The sequence below is a fragment of the Tigriopus californicus genome, chromosome 1 (assembly GCF_007210705.1).
Source record: "Tigriopus californicus strain San Diego chromosome 1, Tcal_SD_v2.1, whole genome shotgun sequence".
In the NCBI taxonomy this organism is placed as follows: Eukaryota; Metazoa; Arthropoda; class Copepoda; order Harpacticoida; family Harpacticidae; genus Tigriopus; species Tigriopus californicus.
The window spans coordinates 12685159-12704022 of record NC_081440.1 but is presented as its reverse complement, the minus strand read 5'-3'; the positions used below and the strand labels follow the sequence as shown (position 1 = coordinate 12704022).

General features: G+C 40.2%; 3 protein-coding genes across 3 annotated transcripts in view; all 3 read right to left on the bottom strand.

Moving 5' to 3' along the window:
- Positions 1–18712, bottom strand: part of LOC131886445 (small ribosomal subunit protein uS8A) — a 41004-nt gene extending 22292 nt beyond the window's left edge. The window contains exon 1 of the mRNA XM_059234785.1: positions 18697–18712. The gene's annotated coding sequence lies outside the window, so the exon portion shown is untranslated. The remainder of the gene's footprint in view (positions 1–18696) is intronic.
- Positions 613–6825, bottom strand: LOC131886397 (PTB domain-containing adapter protein ced-6-like). The gene is made up of 5 exons (XM_059234710.1): positions 6644–6825; positions 3493–3675; positions 3095–3415; positions 1724–1945; positions 613–1343 (listed from the first exon to the last, which is right to left on the bottom strand). Exons 2-5 carry the CDS (start codon positions 3625–3627, stop codon positions 795–797), a joined length of 1227 nt encoding a protein of 408 aa, XP_059090693.1. The 5' UTR covers positions 3628–3675; positions 6644–6825; the 3' UTR covers positions 613–794.
- LOC131886379 (uncharacterized) lies at positions 15514–17526 on the bottom strand (the record flags this gene model as incomplete). Its single annotated transcript, XM_059234688.1, is given in 2 exon segments — positions 15514–15892; positions 16198–17526. Coding segments are annotated over 2 exon segments (1329 nt in total). The 3' UTR covers positions 15514–15593.
- Positions 18713–18864: the final 152 nt, after the last annotated feature.

Sequence of the window (18864 nt, the reverse complement as noted above, 5' to 3'; positions counted from 1 at the left end):
TATTTCCTCGTTTGGGTCTGTGTTTGTGTCAAAAGAATGGCTCCCGAAAAAGTACCTATTTGGCCAAATCTGAAAACTGAATGCTTTCAATCTAATAATCTTCTCAACTAGGGCAATACTTTTTCATGCTCCCAATAGGTTTCGTTTTCAGTAAATTTAATCATCCTTTTTTTGTTCTTTTGTCACGGGCTTTGCTCACCTGTACAGGGAATGTAATCCACAGAACTATCAAAAAAAAAAAAAAAAGAATTCGAGTTGGTAGACCAAGCTAGCCCTTGAATGGAGGTCTGATTGGTTAAAAATCTTCTCCAAGCCTGACTTAAAAGATGCTACCAGATGAACGCCCTACTACGGATCTCTTGCGAATATTTGAGGGGAAGCAAATTGAACAATTATGGAGCCCGAGAAAGAAGAGAGTAGGCCCTGATGGTTTTAACAAAACCTAGATTCTCGTGTGATTGAATATGCCTGCAAAACGCACAGTAAACCCCAACGATCAATAGAAATTGACCCTAATTACCTCTAAAACCAGAGGATGTAATAAATACATTGTCAAACGCTTATTTCAAAATAAAAACCCGATTTGGTTAATAAATACAATACTCTAGCATATTAGAAATAGAAAGTTTATTTAATCTCGTTTAGAGCATTTCATAATTGAATAACTTTGAAATGATCACATTGTAAGTTGGAATGATTTGTTTCACAAAGCATTTGCTCTTCCACATTTGCACAAAAGGTGCATCATTCACACAGCAAAATTTATCTTCTTTGACGAAATGCATATGTACTCATCACTTCTTTAGAGGGTCAAGGTCATCCAGAGAGAAATTTTTCATACTTATGCCTCCTTGAAAGCCAATCAAGGCGTTGGTCTGTGATCGAACCGGTGACTCAAAAGTTGACATGCCAAATGGATCGCCATTGAATGGATCCTTGGTTACAGCCTCGTTAGCTGAGAAAAGAGAATCCGAGAAATTGTTTTGAGATTTAGCCCGGGCAGGCATGGCGGGCGGAGGAGAGATGAGAACTGGGGCCGACGGGGCAGGGTGCAAAGTGGGGGCTTCTGTTTTTGGCGCCCGAGGGTCAAAATCAGCTTCATCAGTGTCGTCAGAATCAGAGTTGCCGGCGAAAGCACGTGGATTGAAGTCGTCATCATGGAGGTCGTCCAACGAGAATCCGTCCAATTTGTTGTTGGCCGAATCCAAATTGATGAGCTCATCCTTTTCCGGTTTCTTGGCCGAATGGTTGGAATCATTGTCGTTGCCACCTCCATTGCTCAAGGATCCATTCAGGGATGTGGAATCATTCTCATTGATTCTCACCTCGCAGATATCCGTGATCTAGGTAAATAAAGCAAGCGTATTCTGAGAAAAAGCTCACCTATGACGTAAAAGCGCACACCCTTCGGACAAGTGCTAAGCCAGCGTTATCATGACAATTAGGGGGCTGGATTCATTCATAGAAATCATCTTGAAGTTAATTGGTATTGTAATTTACTGGATATTCTAACCCCCACATTCAATGAATAAGAAATACATTGTTGTCACCGGGCATGCCAATTTCCATATCTAAACTTTAACGAAATTATATCATTTCTTATGATGAAACCATTTCTCTCTTTTCTTTCGATCAAACGAAGACTCGTTGAATGTAAACGCATTGGTGCAATACAAGTGTAGCTTGCGACGAGAAAAATTGAGAATGAAGCCCTTTAACTTACGTTGTTTTTATTCATATACTTTTGAATATCTTGGGGCCCCTTGATGTTGGCAATGTCTTTGAGACGTTTCTTCAGTTCGGCATTTTCCTTCTCAAGCAAAGAAATCCGCTTTTGTTGGACCAGCTGAGTCCTCTTGACTTCCTTCTCCTTGCCAGAAGTGTCCAAGAACTTCTTGTAAGCCAGCTCGAAGGCTTGGCCTATGGTCAGAGTAATTTCCTCGGCCTGAAGAGAGAAAAAAACACAATCGAAGCGAATCCCAAGATGTGTGGCGCTTTCATCTCAATTACATCACATTGCACGAATGCAAGCAGAACTATATGGCAAGTCCATCTCTCTGCTTCCTGGACCACAAAAGACACACATCAGTTGTCGAGCTCAACGATGCTGAGAGCCAACCACAAATGCTATCCTTAATAGGACTCAATTGGTAATGAACAAACTCTCATCATCGGTTTACCCTTGAAATGTTTTCTTTTGACAAACATTTTTTTACAACGCTTGCATTCAGAATCGATTCGAGAGGCAGATCAACGATGTTTTTGTGTTTTAAATGCATCCCACCGTGAAAAACACAATCTTTCAAAACAGCAAATGTGTCGAAATCAACGCCCCAAAGGATTGCCAAAAGAACTTGAAATTTCCAGCTCCGTCAGGAAGCAATCAAGATGTCAATTAATATCTTCAGGAGCACTCCTCTGATTGTTAGTGTTGTCTGTTGACATTAGTCATTAAATTCCCCCCCATTACGTACAATTAAAACAATCTACAGACAATGAGGGACTCAAAGAGTTGGTACTGTTCCGTGTTCAGAGAAGGTAGAAATGGTATCTGATACTGTACGCCTTCAAGAGCATCCATGAGCATTGTCCCAACCCAGGATTTAGGGTCAATTCTAGTGAGCGTAGAAGCTTAATGTGCGTTTTGAGAGCACCTTCAAGCCCTACAGAATCCTTGCTACTTCGAACAACAAAGTCCACATCGCTTCATTCTCGGGCTCCTTCATTGTTTAATTTACTTCCCTCTAATATTCGTGGGGAATACGTAGGCCTTGTTGATCCGGTTGCATCTTTCCAGTCAGACTTGGACAAATTTTTAGGTAGCAGTCCCGATCAACCCTACATTCAAGGACTAGCTCGGTCTGCCAACTCAAATTCGTTGGTAGACCAAATATCATATAAAAATTGAAAGGTATTAAATAGACGAATTATAATCTTTCATTTTATTAGAACTGGGGATTACATTCCCTGTAGCAGTTAGAAAAGCCCATGAACGACCAAAAAAAAAAAAAAAGATCTGCTCAGCATTTCGATTTCGATCAAAATGACTTTGAAGTCGCATCGCTTATTATGAAATTACCAGAAAGCCTCTTACCAATTTATCACTGACAAAAACGAAGCAAGTATGGCGATTGGTGTCGCCCTCCTTGGCGATGAAGCTGAAGAATCGTTTCTCAGCCTTGTCATCGGCACAATACGAGATCTTATGCAAAGGGTATTGATGCATCATGGCCTTGGATTTGGGATCTTGAATCGTCACTCCATCCACCGAGATGGTCATCTCCACTTTGGGCGTCTTCGCGCTGCTGTTGCCGCCCTCGGCCTTCTTCAATTGTTGGTTGAACTTTAGCTTCTGCACCCCTTGTTTCACCACCTCGATTCCCTTAGGCTTGTCCACCTCTGTGTTGCCCAAGAACTATTAAAAGAGAACAATTCAATATATATATATGTCCTTGGTTTATTACTGAATTTTGATGGATAAAACTGTTTTACCTTGACAAGGTAGACGACATGGCCGGTTTGCAGGGCTGCTGGTTGATGAATCCATTTCTTGTCGTTCTTCTTCCCATTGATAAGCTTATTGTTCTTGTTGTTTTGAGCCCATTTAAGGATACTGGAGTTTCGCATTTTGACGACCGACGGATTTTGAGTGACAACAATCCTCTGTTGAGAGTTCTGGAAGCAAACCACATCGTTTAATTGGAGGTCTCCATCTCGATGCACAAGTTCAAATGGTACAAACGACTTAGACAGGATGTGTCCATGAAAATATGGCCGTACAAATTGCGCGATGCTTCCTCAAATAGTAAAAATAACTTTCAGGTCGTGCGAAACGTGATTTGCTACAAATTGCAAGCAGCTTATTTTCAAAATTGAGGTACTTGAACGGTGAAGAGCATTTCCGACTTCAGTGTTGTACTGTGAATGTACAAACCTGTTTAAAGGAACCCTTTGCCGATTCCGCTGACTGTTTTAAGCAAAACCAATTTTAGACAATGCAACATTCAAAAAAAATATATTATTTTTCTCTTAATGGCATCGAGGAACGCACCATAAATCTAGATGCTTGTTACGCATTGATTTTCTTCGCAAGACTTTTTTCTAAAAATGTTATCCCAACAGCCTCCTTCAAAAGGGGGATTGTAAGTGAGCAGGTTGCCATCTCATTGTGTGCCTGTTGAGTTCTTAAAATTTTTATTGGTTTTATGCTTCACAATTTATAAGGAAAATTGTAAATTTAGAGTTACATCTTCATTCAGCGCATGAGAAGAAAACACCCCAATCTACCCTTAATCAAAGTAATTGGGTAGCAGAAATAGAAACAACTCTCCAAGAAAGTTCTGATTAGGAATGACACTTTCCTCTCTATTTCTTGCCCAAACTTACCTTGAAGTCTGAGAGCCATTTTGACTAATGGACATCTATAAAACTGTAAGCAAGGAATCGTTTTATAAGCCTTCACCACATTCCGTTGCTTCAAATGATATTGATCATAAAGCTAGGCAACTGATCCTAACTGTTCAAGTGGCATGATACCTTCAGGGGATTGCAGCATTTCATCTTCATAATACCAATATTACCAAGAGTGAAGATGAGAAAGACGGACGGTGGCAACAGAAATACCTTGGTCTTGATTGTTATCAAGAATCTTTCAGGCCACCTAAAACAGACCCAGCTTCTCGGACATCACCGACATTCCACAAAATCGAGGAAAACTAGAACATTCTCCTTCGATTCTACAGTTAAACTTGGGTTTTGAATTTTGGAAATGATACCACCTACTTCAAAACCACCACACCACAATCAACACTCTCTTCTTGGTCTGCTCTACAACTTGAATAGGCATGGAAAAGCTATCTCAGTTTTGGAAAGTAAAACGTTTGGATGAATAACAATTTGGATCGCTGCAAGGAACTAAATGTATCTAACGAAGACGTCAGCAATTCCAGACTTTGGCTGAATATTTCATGGTCTGGCAAGCATTGATGGTGGTCAGCTTCCGCTTGGCAAAAGTGTCATGTAGTCGTTTTTATTAATGTTCTCGTTATGTGTCACCTACTAGTCATTATCAAAAGCTAAAATGTGGTTGAACGACCCTTCATCCGAGGTAGCACGCGAAAACTTGTCTTGCTCAAGATCAGACGTTCGATTATGAGGTTAAAGATGAAAGAAAAGTTTTAGAGACGATGAGCCGAGGTTGTTCAAAAATGTTCTTAACTTCATAAAGGCCTAGACTCGAGAAGCTCGTGATTGCTAAAACAGCTTTTAAAACTTGTTTCAGATTGAACTCATGCTTTCCTTAATCACTTATTCTATGTGAACGCACGTTTGGCAAATGTCCAATTCTCCAACTCGTAAAACACATAGTAGCAAGTTTCATTAGGAAAAAAGTGTTTTTTTTTTATGCTTAAGCATTTAATCATTTACAAAAGTAGAGTAGGCGATAGTGGAGAAGATTTTAAACACAGGTTTGACCCAAAAATACGTATTTATGGGTCTTGATGGAATTTCTTTCGACTACAACCTACACGATGGTCAGAGTTTAAGAAATCGCTTGATTTTGGTAACCATTATTGAAGTGTCAGCGAAAGGTTTCCAATACAATTCAAAACTTTAAATATATTTCGAAATTCTCTTGAGACACACTAGTGTCGGTGATTCGAAATGTAGAACATGAAACGATTGTGAAAATCCTGGCTAAAATGCGGATGTAATTTCCGCATTCTCTCTTCTGCATTATCACTAATCAAATAGCGTCAATGCGCCTTTCATGCTAATATATTAGCCGACAAAGAGAGGACACTAAACAGATCAAGTCAAGGACAAATTCCACCTAAGCAAGGTCTACTACTGCAGGTTGTTATTTCATTTTCACCGCAAATTGGTTTTAACCGTCTTCTTGTGATGAAAACAAATTTTAACTAATGCCTCATAATATTCAAATATTCCGTTTAAAAACCAGATTAGAGGCCCGTGCGGATAGTGATATTGCTCAAAGCCACATGCATGCGCATATGTGTTGATATTGACAATCAACAAACTTCATGTTGAAATGGACTCAGCAAGACAAAACGTTACCTCGAATCTCAACCTAACAAAATCCACTTGATACTCTGAAGATTCCATTATAATCAAGCTTTTAGGATTCCATTATAATCAAGCTTTTAGGCATGAAACACGGAGTCAACTCCAAGCGAGGTCGAGTTGCGTGCCAAATAAAACTCCCGACATGTTAACAAGTACAAATACTCTTTAAGTGGCAATGATGCCACAAGAAACACCTTGAGGAACGCCACCCCACGAGAATGGTACTTTGTCAAGTAGTACGAATGGTACGAACATGTTGAATGAAAATGAAAACTAAGGACACATCATCTCCAATGGTGACGTCGAAAAAGTTGAACAAATCACTTTTGATTATTTTTATACGTTTATTACTTACATACATATCTTTGGCTAACATTTATCTTGAAGACACATGATTTGTATTTATGTAGTTTAACAAAAGCAAATATTTGGGTAGCATATGCCTCAAGACTATCGAGCAACTAGGTCATAGGCAAGAGAAATCTACCCAATCTGGCCGCTTAGGGAGGATTATTTTAATAGAGGGGTTCAATTGTTAGACGGGGTTCGTTCTTACCTTGGAACAAATCTTGAAATTTGGGTGCAAATTCACCGGGGCAAAGGTGGTTCCACGAATACGACCCAAAGGCAATGGGACGTCCACAAAAGCTCTGTAATCCTTGGAGGCCTAAGCAGAGCTCCGTTTAAATCCAGTGATTGATCGTGACTGGTACTGCAACTGAACTGTACAACTTTGACGAGTCATCCAAAGGCAAAGTAATTCGGCAGAGCAAGGTTTGCTCCAAAACCTGGCAGAATTAGAAGGGAAGCGAGAGAAGCCCAACCGGATCGACAACCATACTCTTTAAGCTACTACTGCCACACCTGAGTCTGAGTGAGTAGGTGCTGCTCTATCCAGGTAGTATCGCCGAGGTAAAGGTGGATGTGAACAAAAATTCGAATTTTTTTTTCGACATTATTTTTCATAGAGAATTTGATTCGGTTTATGGGTAAACTTGTCGAATGCAACCCCTTTCCAAAGTTGTTTTGAGCATGAAGAAAATCAGAAAGCTGAAATGAGTCATGAACATGCACATTGGTCGCTTCAGATTTGTTGAAAACAAAAACGGAATCTCACCCAGTCTTCAATTTGAAAGGTTGCATGGACGTCATTTTCATAAGTTCCGTTAAAAGACAAGAAATTGGTTGAAATAGAAATGTGCACACACAAAAAAATTAAGTTGCACACGCAGGTCAGCACACAAATAAGTACTCGTAAGCATGACCCACCAAAAATAAGATAGCACACTAAATAAGAAATAAATTGGCCCATCAAAAGTCTTAAGTGGCGTATGCAAATCAGAACATGAAAACGTGGTGTTGGCACACCAAAGAATAAAATGACACATATAATGCATAAATTTGCACTTTTTTTTCTTAGCTTAAATATTGTTTGGCATGCCTGCTTTGGTTTGTGTTCCCTGTTATTGTTTGATGTTCCGCTTTATAGTTTGGGAGCCACTTTAGATTCAGGTGTTCACCTTTGTTTTTTGGTGTGTTTATGATGCTTGATCTCATTTGTCAAGTACGTATTAGCCAGATTCTGTATTCTTTTCGGAAAAGGAAAGAGACTGCGTTCCATTGTTACATGAATTGATTCAATGATGTATGCACCATCACAGAAAATGATAATGGTATTGATCTCTATTAAATCATGATGAACAAAGAGGTCCAGAATTTGCAAAAAAGATTTAATGGAAGGTAAAATTGATCAAAACGAACGAGACATTGCTAATGGTGATAACCGATAGGAAACTTATGCCGTATCCATGTTATGTCCTTAAAACAGTTTAGTTTCATGTCATTTTTAGGTGCATATTTTGGCTTTGGGCGGAGGCGAAAACAAAATCGCTGCAATTCTGCAACAAATGGAGAAAATATAGCTGGGTATTCAAAAGACAAGAATAAAAAATCTTCCTCTTAGATGGTGTGGATTCAAATCCCGACGTTGGAAGTTTCTAGTAAGGGTGAAGCCCCCAGTTTGATTCTCCTCCATAGCCTTTCTCAGCAAAACCTGTAGATGCTTGCCCCACCCACAGGCAAAGAACCAATCTGACAATGGCATTGTCTATTTAAAAAAATGTGATGGCCGACTTTGCTTGCAAGCAAGGCTCGCCTTTCCAATCGACCCTGAGAAGCACCAAGACAAATGTGTCGAAAAGTCAGTGAGATTAGTGGGCGACCAAGTTGGGCCATTGGCAGGGCTTAAGTAACGCCGTTACTTCCAACGCGTTACTTATTGAGTAACGCTACCGGTAACGCGTTACTTTTCTGAATAAGTAACGGTATCGGTAACGCAACGGTTTTTGTAGCCTCTCGTTATCGGTACTTTCTTCTTTTTTTAAATAAGGGAAAGACAAAATATATGATGGTTTCCTCCCTGATTTTTAAAAAAGTTCCGTCTACTGAGGGGATGAAGAAAGTAATTACGGCTGGCTGTAACTAGGCCTACAGGGTTATCAATTTACATTTTCTATGACATATGACATCACTAGTTGCATGGCGGACATCCGCAACTTAGCCTCAAAATCTTTGATCCTGATTTTCCTCTCGTCAAACTAGTAGAATATTTGCCTTGTTAACTTTTTTCAAACCATGAAAAGCAGGATAAAAAAGTGCTTGTCAAAATGTTTAGTAAAAATATTAAAACCAACCAACTCTTAATCTTCGAACCCTTGTATCCTTGTACCCTTGTCTTCTCGGACCTATTATCGTCATTTTATTGTTGATTGCTTCACTTCATATTTACTGAACGTTAAAAAAAGTCATATTAAATGTTGTTTTTTTGCAGTTTTAGGCCATCTTTTTTCTGCAAAAGTAACAGTATCGGTATCTGTAACGCATTACTTTTTTTCGGTATCGGTTCAAGCCTTGGTCATTAGTCATTTCGTATTTTCATTGTCAACGCAACTGCCCAATGCTTGTGACTGAATTAATAGGATGAATTGAACCGAAGCTTAAATGCGAAATCAATTGAATTCAGAAAAAGAAACGCACAGTGTTGTGTTTACCTGCCATTTGCCCCTTTTATTGCTTTCAAAATTGCTCTTATTGCCGGATGTCAGTACTTTCCGTTCCTTTCTCCTTTTTTTGGTCCTATTTCCACTCCTTCGGTTTCTCGACTTTTTATTTTTGGTTTATTTTTTCACGGTTTTTTCTAACCGCTGCAGGGAATGTAATCCCCAGTACTATTAAAATAAAAGGTTATAATTCGTCTAACTATTACCTTTCAATCTTTTTATGATATGTGGTCCACCAACGAGTTTGAGTTGGCAGACCGAGCCAGTCCTCTATGTAGGGTTGATCTGGAATGCTATCTAAAGATTTGTCCAAGTCTAACTGGAAAGATGCAACCGGATCAACAAGGCCTACGTTTTCCCACGAATATGAGAGGGAAGCAAATTAAACAATGAAGGAGCCCGAGAATGAAGCGATGTGGACTTTGTTGTTCGAACTAGCCTGGATTCTTGAGGGCTTGAAGGTGCTCTCCAAACGCACATTAAGCTTCTACGCTCACTAGAATTGACCTGGGTTGGGACAAAGCGCATGGATGCTCTTGAAGACGTACAGTATCAGATACCGTTTTTACCTTCTCTGAACACTGATAAATCCATACTTTTCTAGTCTCTCCCAGAGAGCTCTCTCATTCCTGTGATGTTCCTTGTGAAACATCTTTGAATTTGTTCGACCTTTTGCAAACCTGCTGAACACATTGGAGCCCAAATGGGTGAAGCATACGTGCATTCTAGATGTGGCTGGACAATCGACTTGTACAGAGTTAGCATCGTGACTTAAACGTGCGATACATCCAACCACACATTTGAAGAGCTTTACCCACTTCAACTGGATTTGCTCATCGAACTTTCCATTATTTTGGAGGACTACACTTAAATCTTTCATAGATGAGACCTGCTCAATATCTTTACCTCCATTTTCTACGAATGGAGTATGCAAAGGAGTTGACCCAAACGTCATTGAGCGGAATTTCATTCCGTTCAGGGCCATATTACTCTCAGTTACCCAAGAATAGATTCTTTCCAGGTCCTTTGCAAGGCTAGTGGAATCTTGGCCATTCCTACCAGAAACCACATATTTTGAGCAACTTTTATGCATATCTTAGGCTTATAGGACATACTTTCTGGTCAATAGGGGCAACTAAACGTTGCCTCTATTGACCAGATATTCAGTTACAGCGTCTCAAATCTACTGTATAATTTGCTGGTAAAATCAGATTGGATTTGTACGTAGTTTTGAATCAGGATGATAGCCTGAAAAGAGCATTTACATCTGTAAAAGGGAAAAGGGTACTTACTTCTACAGTCGGAAAAATGAATCATAATTTTCGTCAAAATAGTTGATTGTAGTTAATGATTTTGAAAAAAGTAGCAAATGCGTAGAAAGTACATTGAACCCCCATCACGGGTTCGTGTAATCAAATTGAACCCAAATTTTATGAATGTGTTTGTTTTCTTCTAACACATTTTCAATCCCGTTTTCTAGGATCCCCCAATCTCGGTCACTAAATCCGATTGTTCCAAAATGTGGGAAAGCCCCCATATGGACCTGATCGAAAAAGAGTACAAAGTCCGAGAGGTTCTGAAGAGGTTTTGGGCTTCTTTTTTTCATCTTCCCAACTCATTTTTTCCACCACATGAATGCAGATCATTATTTTTTTTGGTCAGTACACAAAAAATTCCAGTATGCCAACCAGATGAACCAAGCAAGACTCATAAAAGGGTTTAGAGGTAGATCCTCGATGAAGATAAAACATACTAGCTAGGAACCATTGTGCATTGCCCTCTGGTTCTTTTCCGGACACGCTAAGCCCAAGCTTCTTTTAGATTAGTTAAATCATAAGATGACTGACTGAGTAACACATTGATAACTTAATTGGGCGCATCTGCAGTCATCATTGGTGGGTGATGCCGCAAATAATGACCTATGATGATATGGAGTGGGAAATATTTCTATTTTGGGACACCCATCATCATATGGCTGGCTTAACGAGAGAGCTGCCATCTGACTCCGTAACAAACAAAAACAACCCATCAATTGGGATTCGTTTCGCGAATGAGATTGCACCTAATTAGGGGCCAAAATAAAAACGATCGCAGAAGTTAACTGCCCTCATCTGTCCCTAGTTTCGGACACGTAAAAGGCTACCTGGTTCGTCGGAGCGAAGACCTGTCATTTCAGTTATACCTGGTCACTTTTGAGTGATACCAACCTAGATAACGGAAGAGATAAGCAAGTAATGGTCGCTAATATTGCTTTAAATTTTTCCACTCTCATGAAATCCTGCTTTAAAAACTTGATTCTGTTAGATGGTCGTATGCCGGTATCTGACTGACTGATTTATTGAGAGAAAGCGAGGGAAATACATTGGTGGAACTGAATGAATTAGGGAGAGTATGAGTGGGAGTGAGTACGAGTAGTTATAGTGAAATATGGTACTGAATGGATGCGAATTAGGAGGGCATAATAGATACCATACCTTATTCACAGTCTGGTTTGTCACAAGAGAACAAGACATACTAAATTTCAGGTTCCCTACAAAATACTTATGGATTGACACTCCCTAAATCTTTCACTGTGATTAATTCGTTTTGTCTAATCTTATCGTCGACACCCCGGTACATCTAAACAAAAAACAATAACTTCTTGTTATTATGGTTTTTTTGACTCTCCAGCCATTTAAAAGCCGACATAAAAAATAAGCTATTTATTCTTATTTGATTTAGAAATAATCAATGCTAATATTGGTACCAGACACTTGAAATCTTGGGTTGAAATTTATCGCATTTTCCGGCCGATCGTCGAAGGTCATTGCTCCCAATCCAAATCCAAGGATGCTGCCAAGAGTCACGAAAGCCGGCAAAATTGTCTGCAGGAAGTTGGCAACACCTTCCGTTAAAGGTTGCGGTTCATTTGAAGTAGAAAATCCTCCATTCCTTCGTCGAGATGGCTTTCTAAGCCTTCCGTTTCCTTTCCGTTGATGATGTTTCCTTCTATGTTTAAGCCTTAATGGGTTGCCGGGAAGTCGGTCGATGGGCAGATCATCTGGTTGGTAATCCGAAACCCTTTCACTCAATGGAGCTACTTCCTGTAGCACAGCTTCCGTTGGAAGTGGAGCCTTCAAGGTCGGTTTGAATCGAATTTTCCGAGGGGGTTCCGTGACGTGGGATGTGGGTGTATCGTCGTGATTCAGGTATTTGAAGTACTCGTTAATGAAGCTATCCACTTCCTGTCCATCCTGATCTACCAGATCATTTTCATGAGGCATGTGGAAAGACTCTTGATTGGGGTCCAAATCTTCCTCTACCGCCCAGATTTCAGCGTCAATGTAGTCAGGATTGAATTCTGGAAGAGCTTCATATTGATATTGATCCGAGGTCTCAATCAGACCGGGAACACTGTCGTATCTTGGGTCTGTTCCTGACTCAGCGACTTCACTCAACTTCAGGGATTCGAATCGAATATCATCATTGCCATGATTTGGATCTTCTTCCAGATGAACACGGTTCCACAAATTGGCATGATCTTTCCCGAACGTTTGGTCCGGATAGCCTCGAGGAAGTTGCAAAGCCAAGCTCTGATCCCAATGGGCACATAGTAGACACCCCCAGATCAAATAAGACATCAAGTCCCGAAATAGAACTGCACTTGAACACAACAGCGCCATGACTGAGATCGAGGATCGTCATAATTCGCCTCAAGAGCGACCAGTTGGCGAGAAATTGTGCAAAAACTGTGCTCTTTTAAGACGCAAACAATCACACACTCGCCGGGTTGATTTTGTGAACTGAAGTAGATTTTGTGTTGCGACAAAGCTGTATTGTTCGCATGTGGGTGACGAAACCCTAGATTTGCTCATCCTGACACTCACTCATTCAACCTGTAATTGCACGACTCCATTCAAAGAAAGAAAGATCTGCTAACACATGGTGCTTGTTTAGCTCACTGGATTATCCTCACACTTCTGAATGGATTGAACGTGCTTGTGGCATTTGCAACCGAATCATTCAACTGCCCATTTCGTTGTAGTGTACATGTACAATAATCCTCAACGATGATGTTCAGTAATGAATGAAACTGGGACTCGTTAGCTTCCGTTGGTCAATGAAAATTTATTTCTTACGAGCAGCTTTTAATGATAACAATTACACAATAATCTAAAAGGCCATAAAATCATGTATCCGTCTTTCCAATGTTCTTCGAGAACCATGATGAAGCAGATCTTGGAATCGATATATAACTCGGTTCGGCGGGCTATTGTTTAAGAATCGTCCAGTCCCCGTGATTGGTCCCATTACGGAGACATCTCCTGAAAAGACAAGACAAGATATACATTGCAATAATATCATCAATATAGAGTCTCTTTCTATCAGCATCTTGAACTCACCATCCGTATTAATAACCACTGGCACCAAAGAAGTATCGATATCATTAGTGTCCGAATTGGTAATAGTGTTGCTAGAGCTGGCGGTTTGCGATTGAGAATTAGTATTGGTGATAGTGTCGGTATCAGTTACAGTGAAGGTAATGTTATCGCCGTTATACGATATATTCGGGTTAAAATTGATTGAATTGTCCGGATCTTGATCGAAGAACAAGGCACTCAACCCAAAGCCAAGGAGCCCGCCAACGGTAAGGAAAGCTGGCACAATGCCAAAAATGAGTTGTTTCAGCCCATTATCGTTCCTTGGTTGAGGCCGATGGTAGGTGGGTCGATGTGGTCGATAACCATTATTCCGATGGGTTCTTCTTCTCGCACTTCGTTCCCATGGAGATCTGCGAATCCGGGAATGAACTTTTTGAATGCAAGACGTAATCAGGGAATTCAATTGTCTCAGGTCCTTGGAGTAAGAATGAGTCTTATTCATGACCACAAATATTGTCATGGTTTTATTTGTGTGTATCACTGGTTTATGCTCATCATTCCTTTCAGTCTGGAGGGATGAAACTACCTGCTCAACCCCAAAGAGAATGGCTAAGAACACAAGAGATCGGGCTCTTTTGTCCATGATGACACCTCCAAAGTACCAAACCAACTGAAGCTAAGAATGGGAGTTCTTCCTTGATTGTAGAGGGTGAGGTTAGGAAAGTGGTGGTCGGAAGCTACCGCCTGATGTCTCTTGTTTCAGTCCTTTTCTTTACTTTCAATAGCGATGAATTACGTTCCCGTACTTTCCTCCACCAGTTGATATTGATGAGCGTGATGGAGGTCGGACATTTCGGCAAAACAAATTCTTTGACAGTTATATATTTTTCTGATATTGTTACATTAATTTTGCAATCACTTTGTTCGTTTGACATGGCTCAATACATTTTCAAGGTTAAATGTAAGAAAATCTGAATCATCTTGCATATGTAACTTTGGTTGACAAATGCTAAATCAAAGTAAGGAATTCAAACAGGTTATCAGGGTTATGGGAAAAATAAATGTTTTGATTGTATCAAGAAATTGACAGAAAATGATCTTGATTTATTCAGTATTATCTATTTTCTTTCTGTTTTTGAAAAATATCCGGCAGAAGACTGATAAATGAGTTAACTCTAATGAGCTGGTATTAGATCTGAGTGTTACTTCTTGTCCGTGTTAGTTTTAGAGTTGAAGAAAGTACGAATATGTAAGCTAAAAAGTGCAAATAAATATGGACTAAAGTAGGATTCACTTTGCTATTGACAACATAGGTCATAATGTAAACACATATTGATCCGAGATTGGCTTAATTTGGACAAAATAAAAGAAACTAACATTTCACAAGAGCCTTGAAATAAAGTTTGTTTGACAAAATGGATCATCATAAGACTAAGCCAATAACTATCTCAGGATGCCTATTTGGATGCAATGAAGACATCATTACATTTTCTATAAAATTGTTGCCTCATTTTCAAGACAACGAAGTCGGCCAAAAATGGAACTAAGATGGATGAAACTGCAGCAGATACTTTTTAAATAGCTTTTAAAAGTAGCCAAGAGATATACATATGTTGCATCTGGAAGATAATGCAAATGCAACAACAAAAAAAGTACAAATTCACCATCTAGCACTTTTTTGCACCTCCAAATTTATCACATTGCAACTGTAAGCTTCTTTTTTGTGTTTGAAAAGATCGAGATTTTTTTTGTAGCATTTCAACTTTCTTTTTTCTCCTTTTCTCCCGGCTCTTGTGATATGATATCTTCCTCACTGTTTGAAGGCACGTTGGGAAATGGATAGTTAATAGTCTCAATGGTAGTCTAGGCCTTCGTCCATACACCCATCATGAATTATCTATGCATCAGGTGTTCTCAATTTTCCTCATTCTAGGGTAGAAAAACTTAGTGCTCAAGGCCCACTTTCCTTTTGCATAACAAAAAGATGTATGACATTTTTTGCCCAATGATTTTGGTCCAAGTATATTGGTTTTATTTTCTACCTTTTGGATACATGGGAACAGTAAATTCATATTTAACCTCGTATTTATCCAAACACATAGGTTTGAACAGCGTTTACTATGTGACGCATAGGACCCGATTGGTTGGATTGAGACCGTGGATCCAACTCTTCCGCTTCATCATCATTAGAATTGGTGTCGGAGACATCATTAAAGAACTCGACAGGAACACCAAAGAAATCCGTGATTCTATTGAGCGCATCAGTTGGCAGGGTTCCATAGGCGAATTCCCGTCTGTTGATGACTCGATATTTGGCATCACCAGTCAGGTGATCCGCGAAAGAGCGTCCGATGCCGTTGATTGGACCCATAACCGTGACCGTCCCTGTTAAGAAACAATGAAAAATCATGAAATGAGGTTGAAAATGGCACACATGAAGTTTCGCCTCGCTTCTCCTAGTTGATAGTCATTCCTGAAGAGCACATTAATATATGGATGAATCAAGATGTGATCATGACAACTGACTACCTCAACTTGCGACTGCATATTGAGCATTTACACGAAATCTTGATTATCCTCTTCATTCCTTCAAACAAAAACTCTCACTTGGTCCTGAACGAATTTAGAGCCAATCTCTCTCCACTCTCTTCACCCCCAGGATGAATAATTAAATAATTAGTTGAACTAACCATCCGTGTTAATAACAATTGGAATGATGGATGTCTGGATCACGTTGTTATCCGTATTAGTGATATCGTTTGTGGCTGATGCTGTTTGCCTTTGTTCGTTCCCATTGGTGATTGTATCTGTATCAGTGACGGTAAAAGTGATGTTGTCACCAGCATAGGATATTGTTGGATTGAACGTGATAGAATTTTCATCATCCCCAAAGAGAGTTCCAACTCCAAAGCCAAGCAAACTACTAATAGTGAGAAAAGCCGGGAAGAACGAGGTGATAATGTTCTTAATACCCGTATCTCGGCGATCACTTGCTAAGTCAATGGACCTGCCTTCGTTCGGAGTTTCGTCCTTACGGCCTTCCAATCCAAATCTTCTTTGCGACCTCGGAGGAGTCAGTCGGGATTTGTACTTGACAAAAGCATGAGGCTGACGATTTCTGGAAATCCTTCTACTTCGTTTGGAATCCAGCTTTCGTCTTGTTTTGGGAGTCAATTTCGATCTGAAGCGAAAGCTTCGATGTGGGAGTTTGTGTGTTCTGAAACGATGCCTTCGACGAGGTCGTTTCCGCCTTCTTGGCCGTCTTGGTTCCGTTCCGCTTTCGTTGGATTCTGTGTCTTGTTCCACCGAAGACCACTCGTCATCCTCATCTTTGAAGAAATACTCCGAGCTCAAATCAGTCACGTTTTGGACCTCCAAATAGAAGATTAAGGAATCGTTGTTTTGCTCCAATGCACTGAAGTTGTGTACGGAATCGTTGAATTGGATTTTGGGCATGGTTCCATTGACCTGGTGATCCTTGGCATACACATCCCACAGGTTGCTGTAGAAATCACTGAAGGTCTGGTTTTGAAAGTCCTGCTTGGCTTCCCCGATCTTCTTGGAAAAATATGAACCGTCATCCAAGCTCTTGAGGAACATTTCCTCCTCAGAATGGAACCAGTGCTGGATCAAAGCCGTGCCATTAGCACAATTTTGAGTGCAATCCAAAATCAGCCTCGAGGTCAGATCCAGGCACAGAATAGCGGTGGTCCAAATCATGATCTTATGTGGTTGAAAGTCAATATTTGCACCCCGTGATCATGTTTGGCACTGCCTCACGTATCTCCTCAGCTCTCTCGGACCTTGGTCTATACTGACCAGAGTTTCAAGTTCAATTGACGCGAACAAGAGAGCGCTGGAAGTTTTTGTCGTTCTGGCCAAGACGAATACCGCTTGAGAGATGAGCGGCCAGCTTCTATGGACTTCTTGAAGCATTCTGTCCATAGAAGACGGAGTGCATGACGGGAGAAAACCAGTCCATGGGATGGACAAGAGGATGTCTTTGGCTGGTTTGAAAGTCTCAAGTTGGTCGGTTGTCCGTCACAGATTAAAGAGGAACACCATGTGCAAACAATGGTACACAAACTGAATGTTCTGACAAGGTACGTGCGGACGTACGGGAGTGTCCTTTCAGAGGGTGACTTGATTTCCTGTTCTTCTTGAAATCACCACAATGTCTGAAGCATCGTGGTGAATTCCCAACTTTCATCACCACGATTGACGAATGTTTATGGCTTGTTCTCAATGAGAAGTACCGATTTTCTTAATTAACCAACCAAATCAGGGCCTGACTATCTATGCAAAAGATCTCAATCACTATTTGACGTTTTTCGGAACTCATAAGAAACCACAGGATGGTTTCAAAGTAGGCTCATATACCCTTTTAAGCCCATCATATGGTGGAAAACGTTAATGGTCTTGCGAAATGCAATTTCCATTAATTAAGAATAGAAGCCTCGCTTTGTATGTACAAATCATCCCGTGCTAACCCCCTCCATAATTTGGAAAACATTCAAAGGTTTCACATACAACTTCACACATAAGGAAACGTTGATAAAGCAAATAATGCTGCCTGAGTACAATATATAACGATTTCCCAGACTAAGATGAGAGATTCCGTTGTGGAACTCATATTTTTTCCGTACTTTTCTGCTATCCTGCAAACGGACCCATGGTGCGAGCAAACTTGGTTACGAAATGCCCAATCGGCCTACACCTGACCAAACTCGCACAGCCTCATATGCTGATAGTTCCGGCATAGTTTCCGGCATTCTTCCTGGACTATTTGGACATTTAGCCAAACGCTGGTACCAGCAAATAACTTTACAGCAAACAAACTTGCCTCTCAATGCCAGTGATGCAAAGTTGGTGCTTCAAACTGGTTTTAACAAAGCTGACCTTTCCTCATGTAGCGATGCGAAAGATGGGTCAGCTTCTCAACAACGTATTTGAAGCCCCAAACTTGCATCACTGACACTGGTACCAGCAAACAAACGAACCTGCCAGAGCTTGCCTAAACGTCCCCATATCGACAACCAACGCCGTGCCCCCCACCGGCTGCCCGGTTTAGTTCACTTTTATTTTTGCGTTCATGTTCTACTAATACTAGCTGAATATTCCCTCTCCATACCATTGAAATTGGATCATCTTTTCTAAATTTTAGCATTAAAAGACGGTCTGAAGCTCAATGTAGAAAGAGCACATTCTTCTCTCTATGAAACTAAGAAAAACTTATTCATTTTACTTTACATTCATTGTTATCTGATTGACCAACGAATTATAATTGGACGATTTGAGACATACTTCCTACGAATATTTGAGGGGAGAAAATTAAGCAATGAAGGAGCCCGAGAAAG

Excerpts from the sequence above, each read along its gene's own strand:
- LOC131886397 (XM_059234710.1), bottom strand. The coding sequence starts at position 3,627 with ATGCGAAACTCCAGTATCCTTAAATGGGCTCAAAACAACAAGAACAAT. Across the intron at positions 3,416-3,492 it reads ATGTCGTCTACCTTGTCAAG|TTCTTGGGCAACACAGAGGT; the intron begins GTAAAACAGTTT and ends CTCTTTTAATAG. Across the intron at positions 1,946-3,094 it reads TTTTTGTCAGTGATAAATTG|GCCGAGGAAATTACTCTGAC; the intron begins GTAAGAGGCTTT and ends TTCTCTCTTCAG.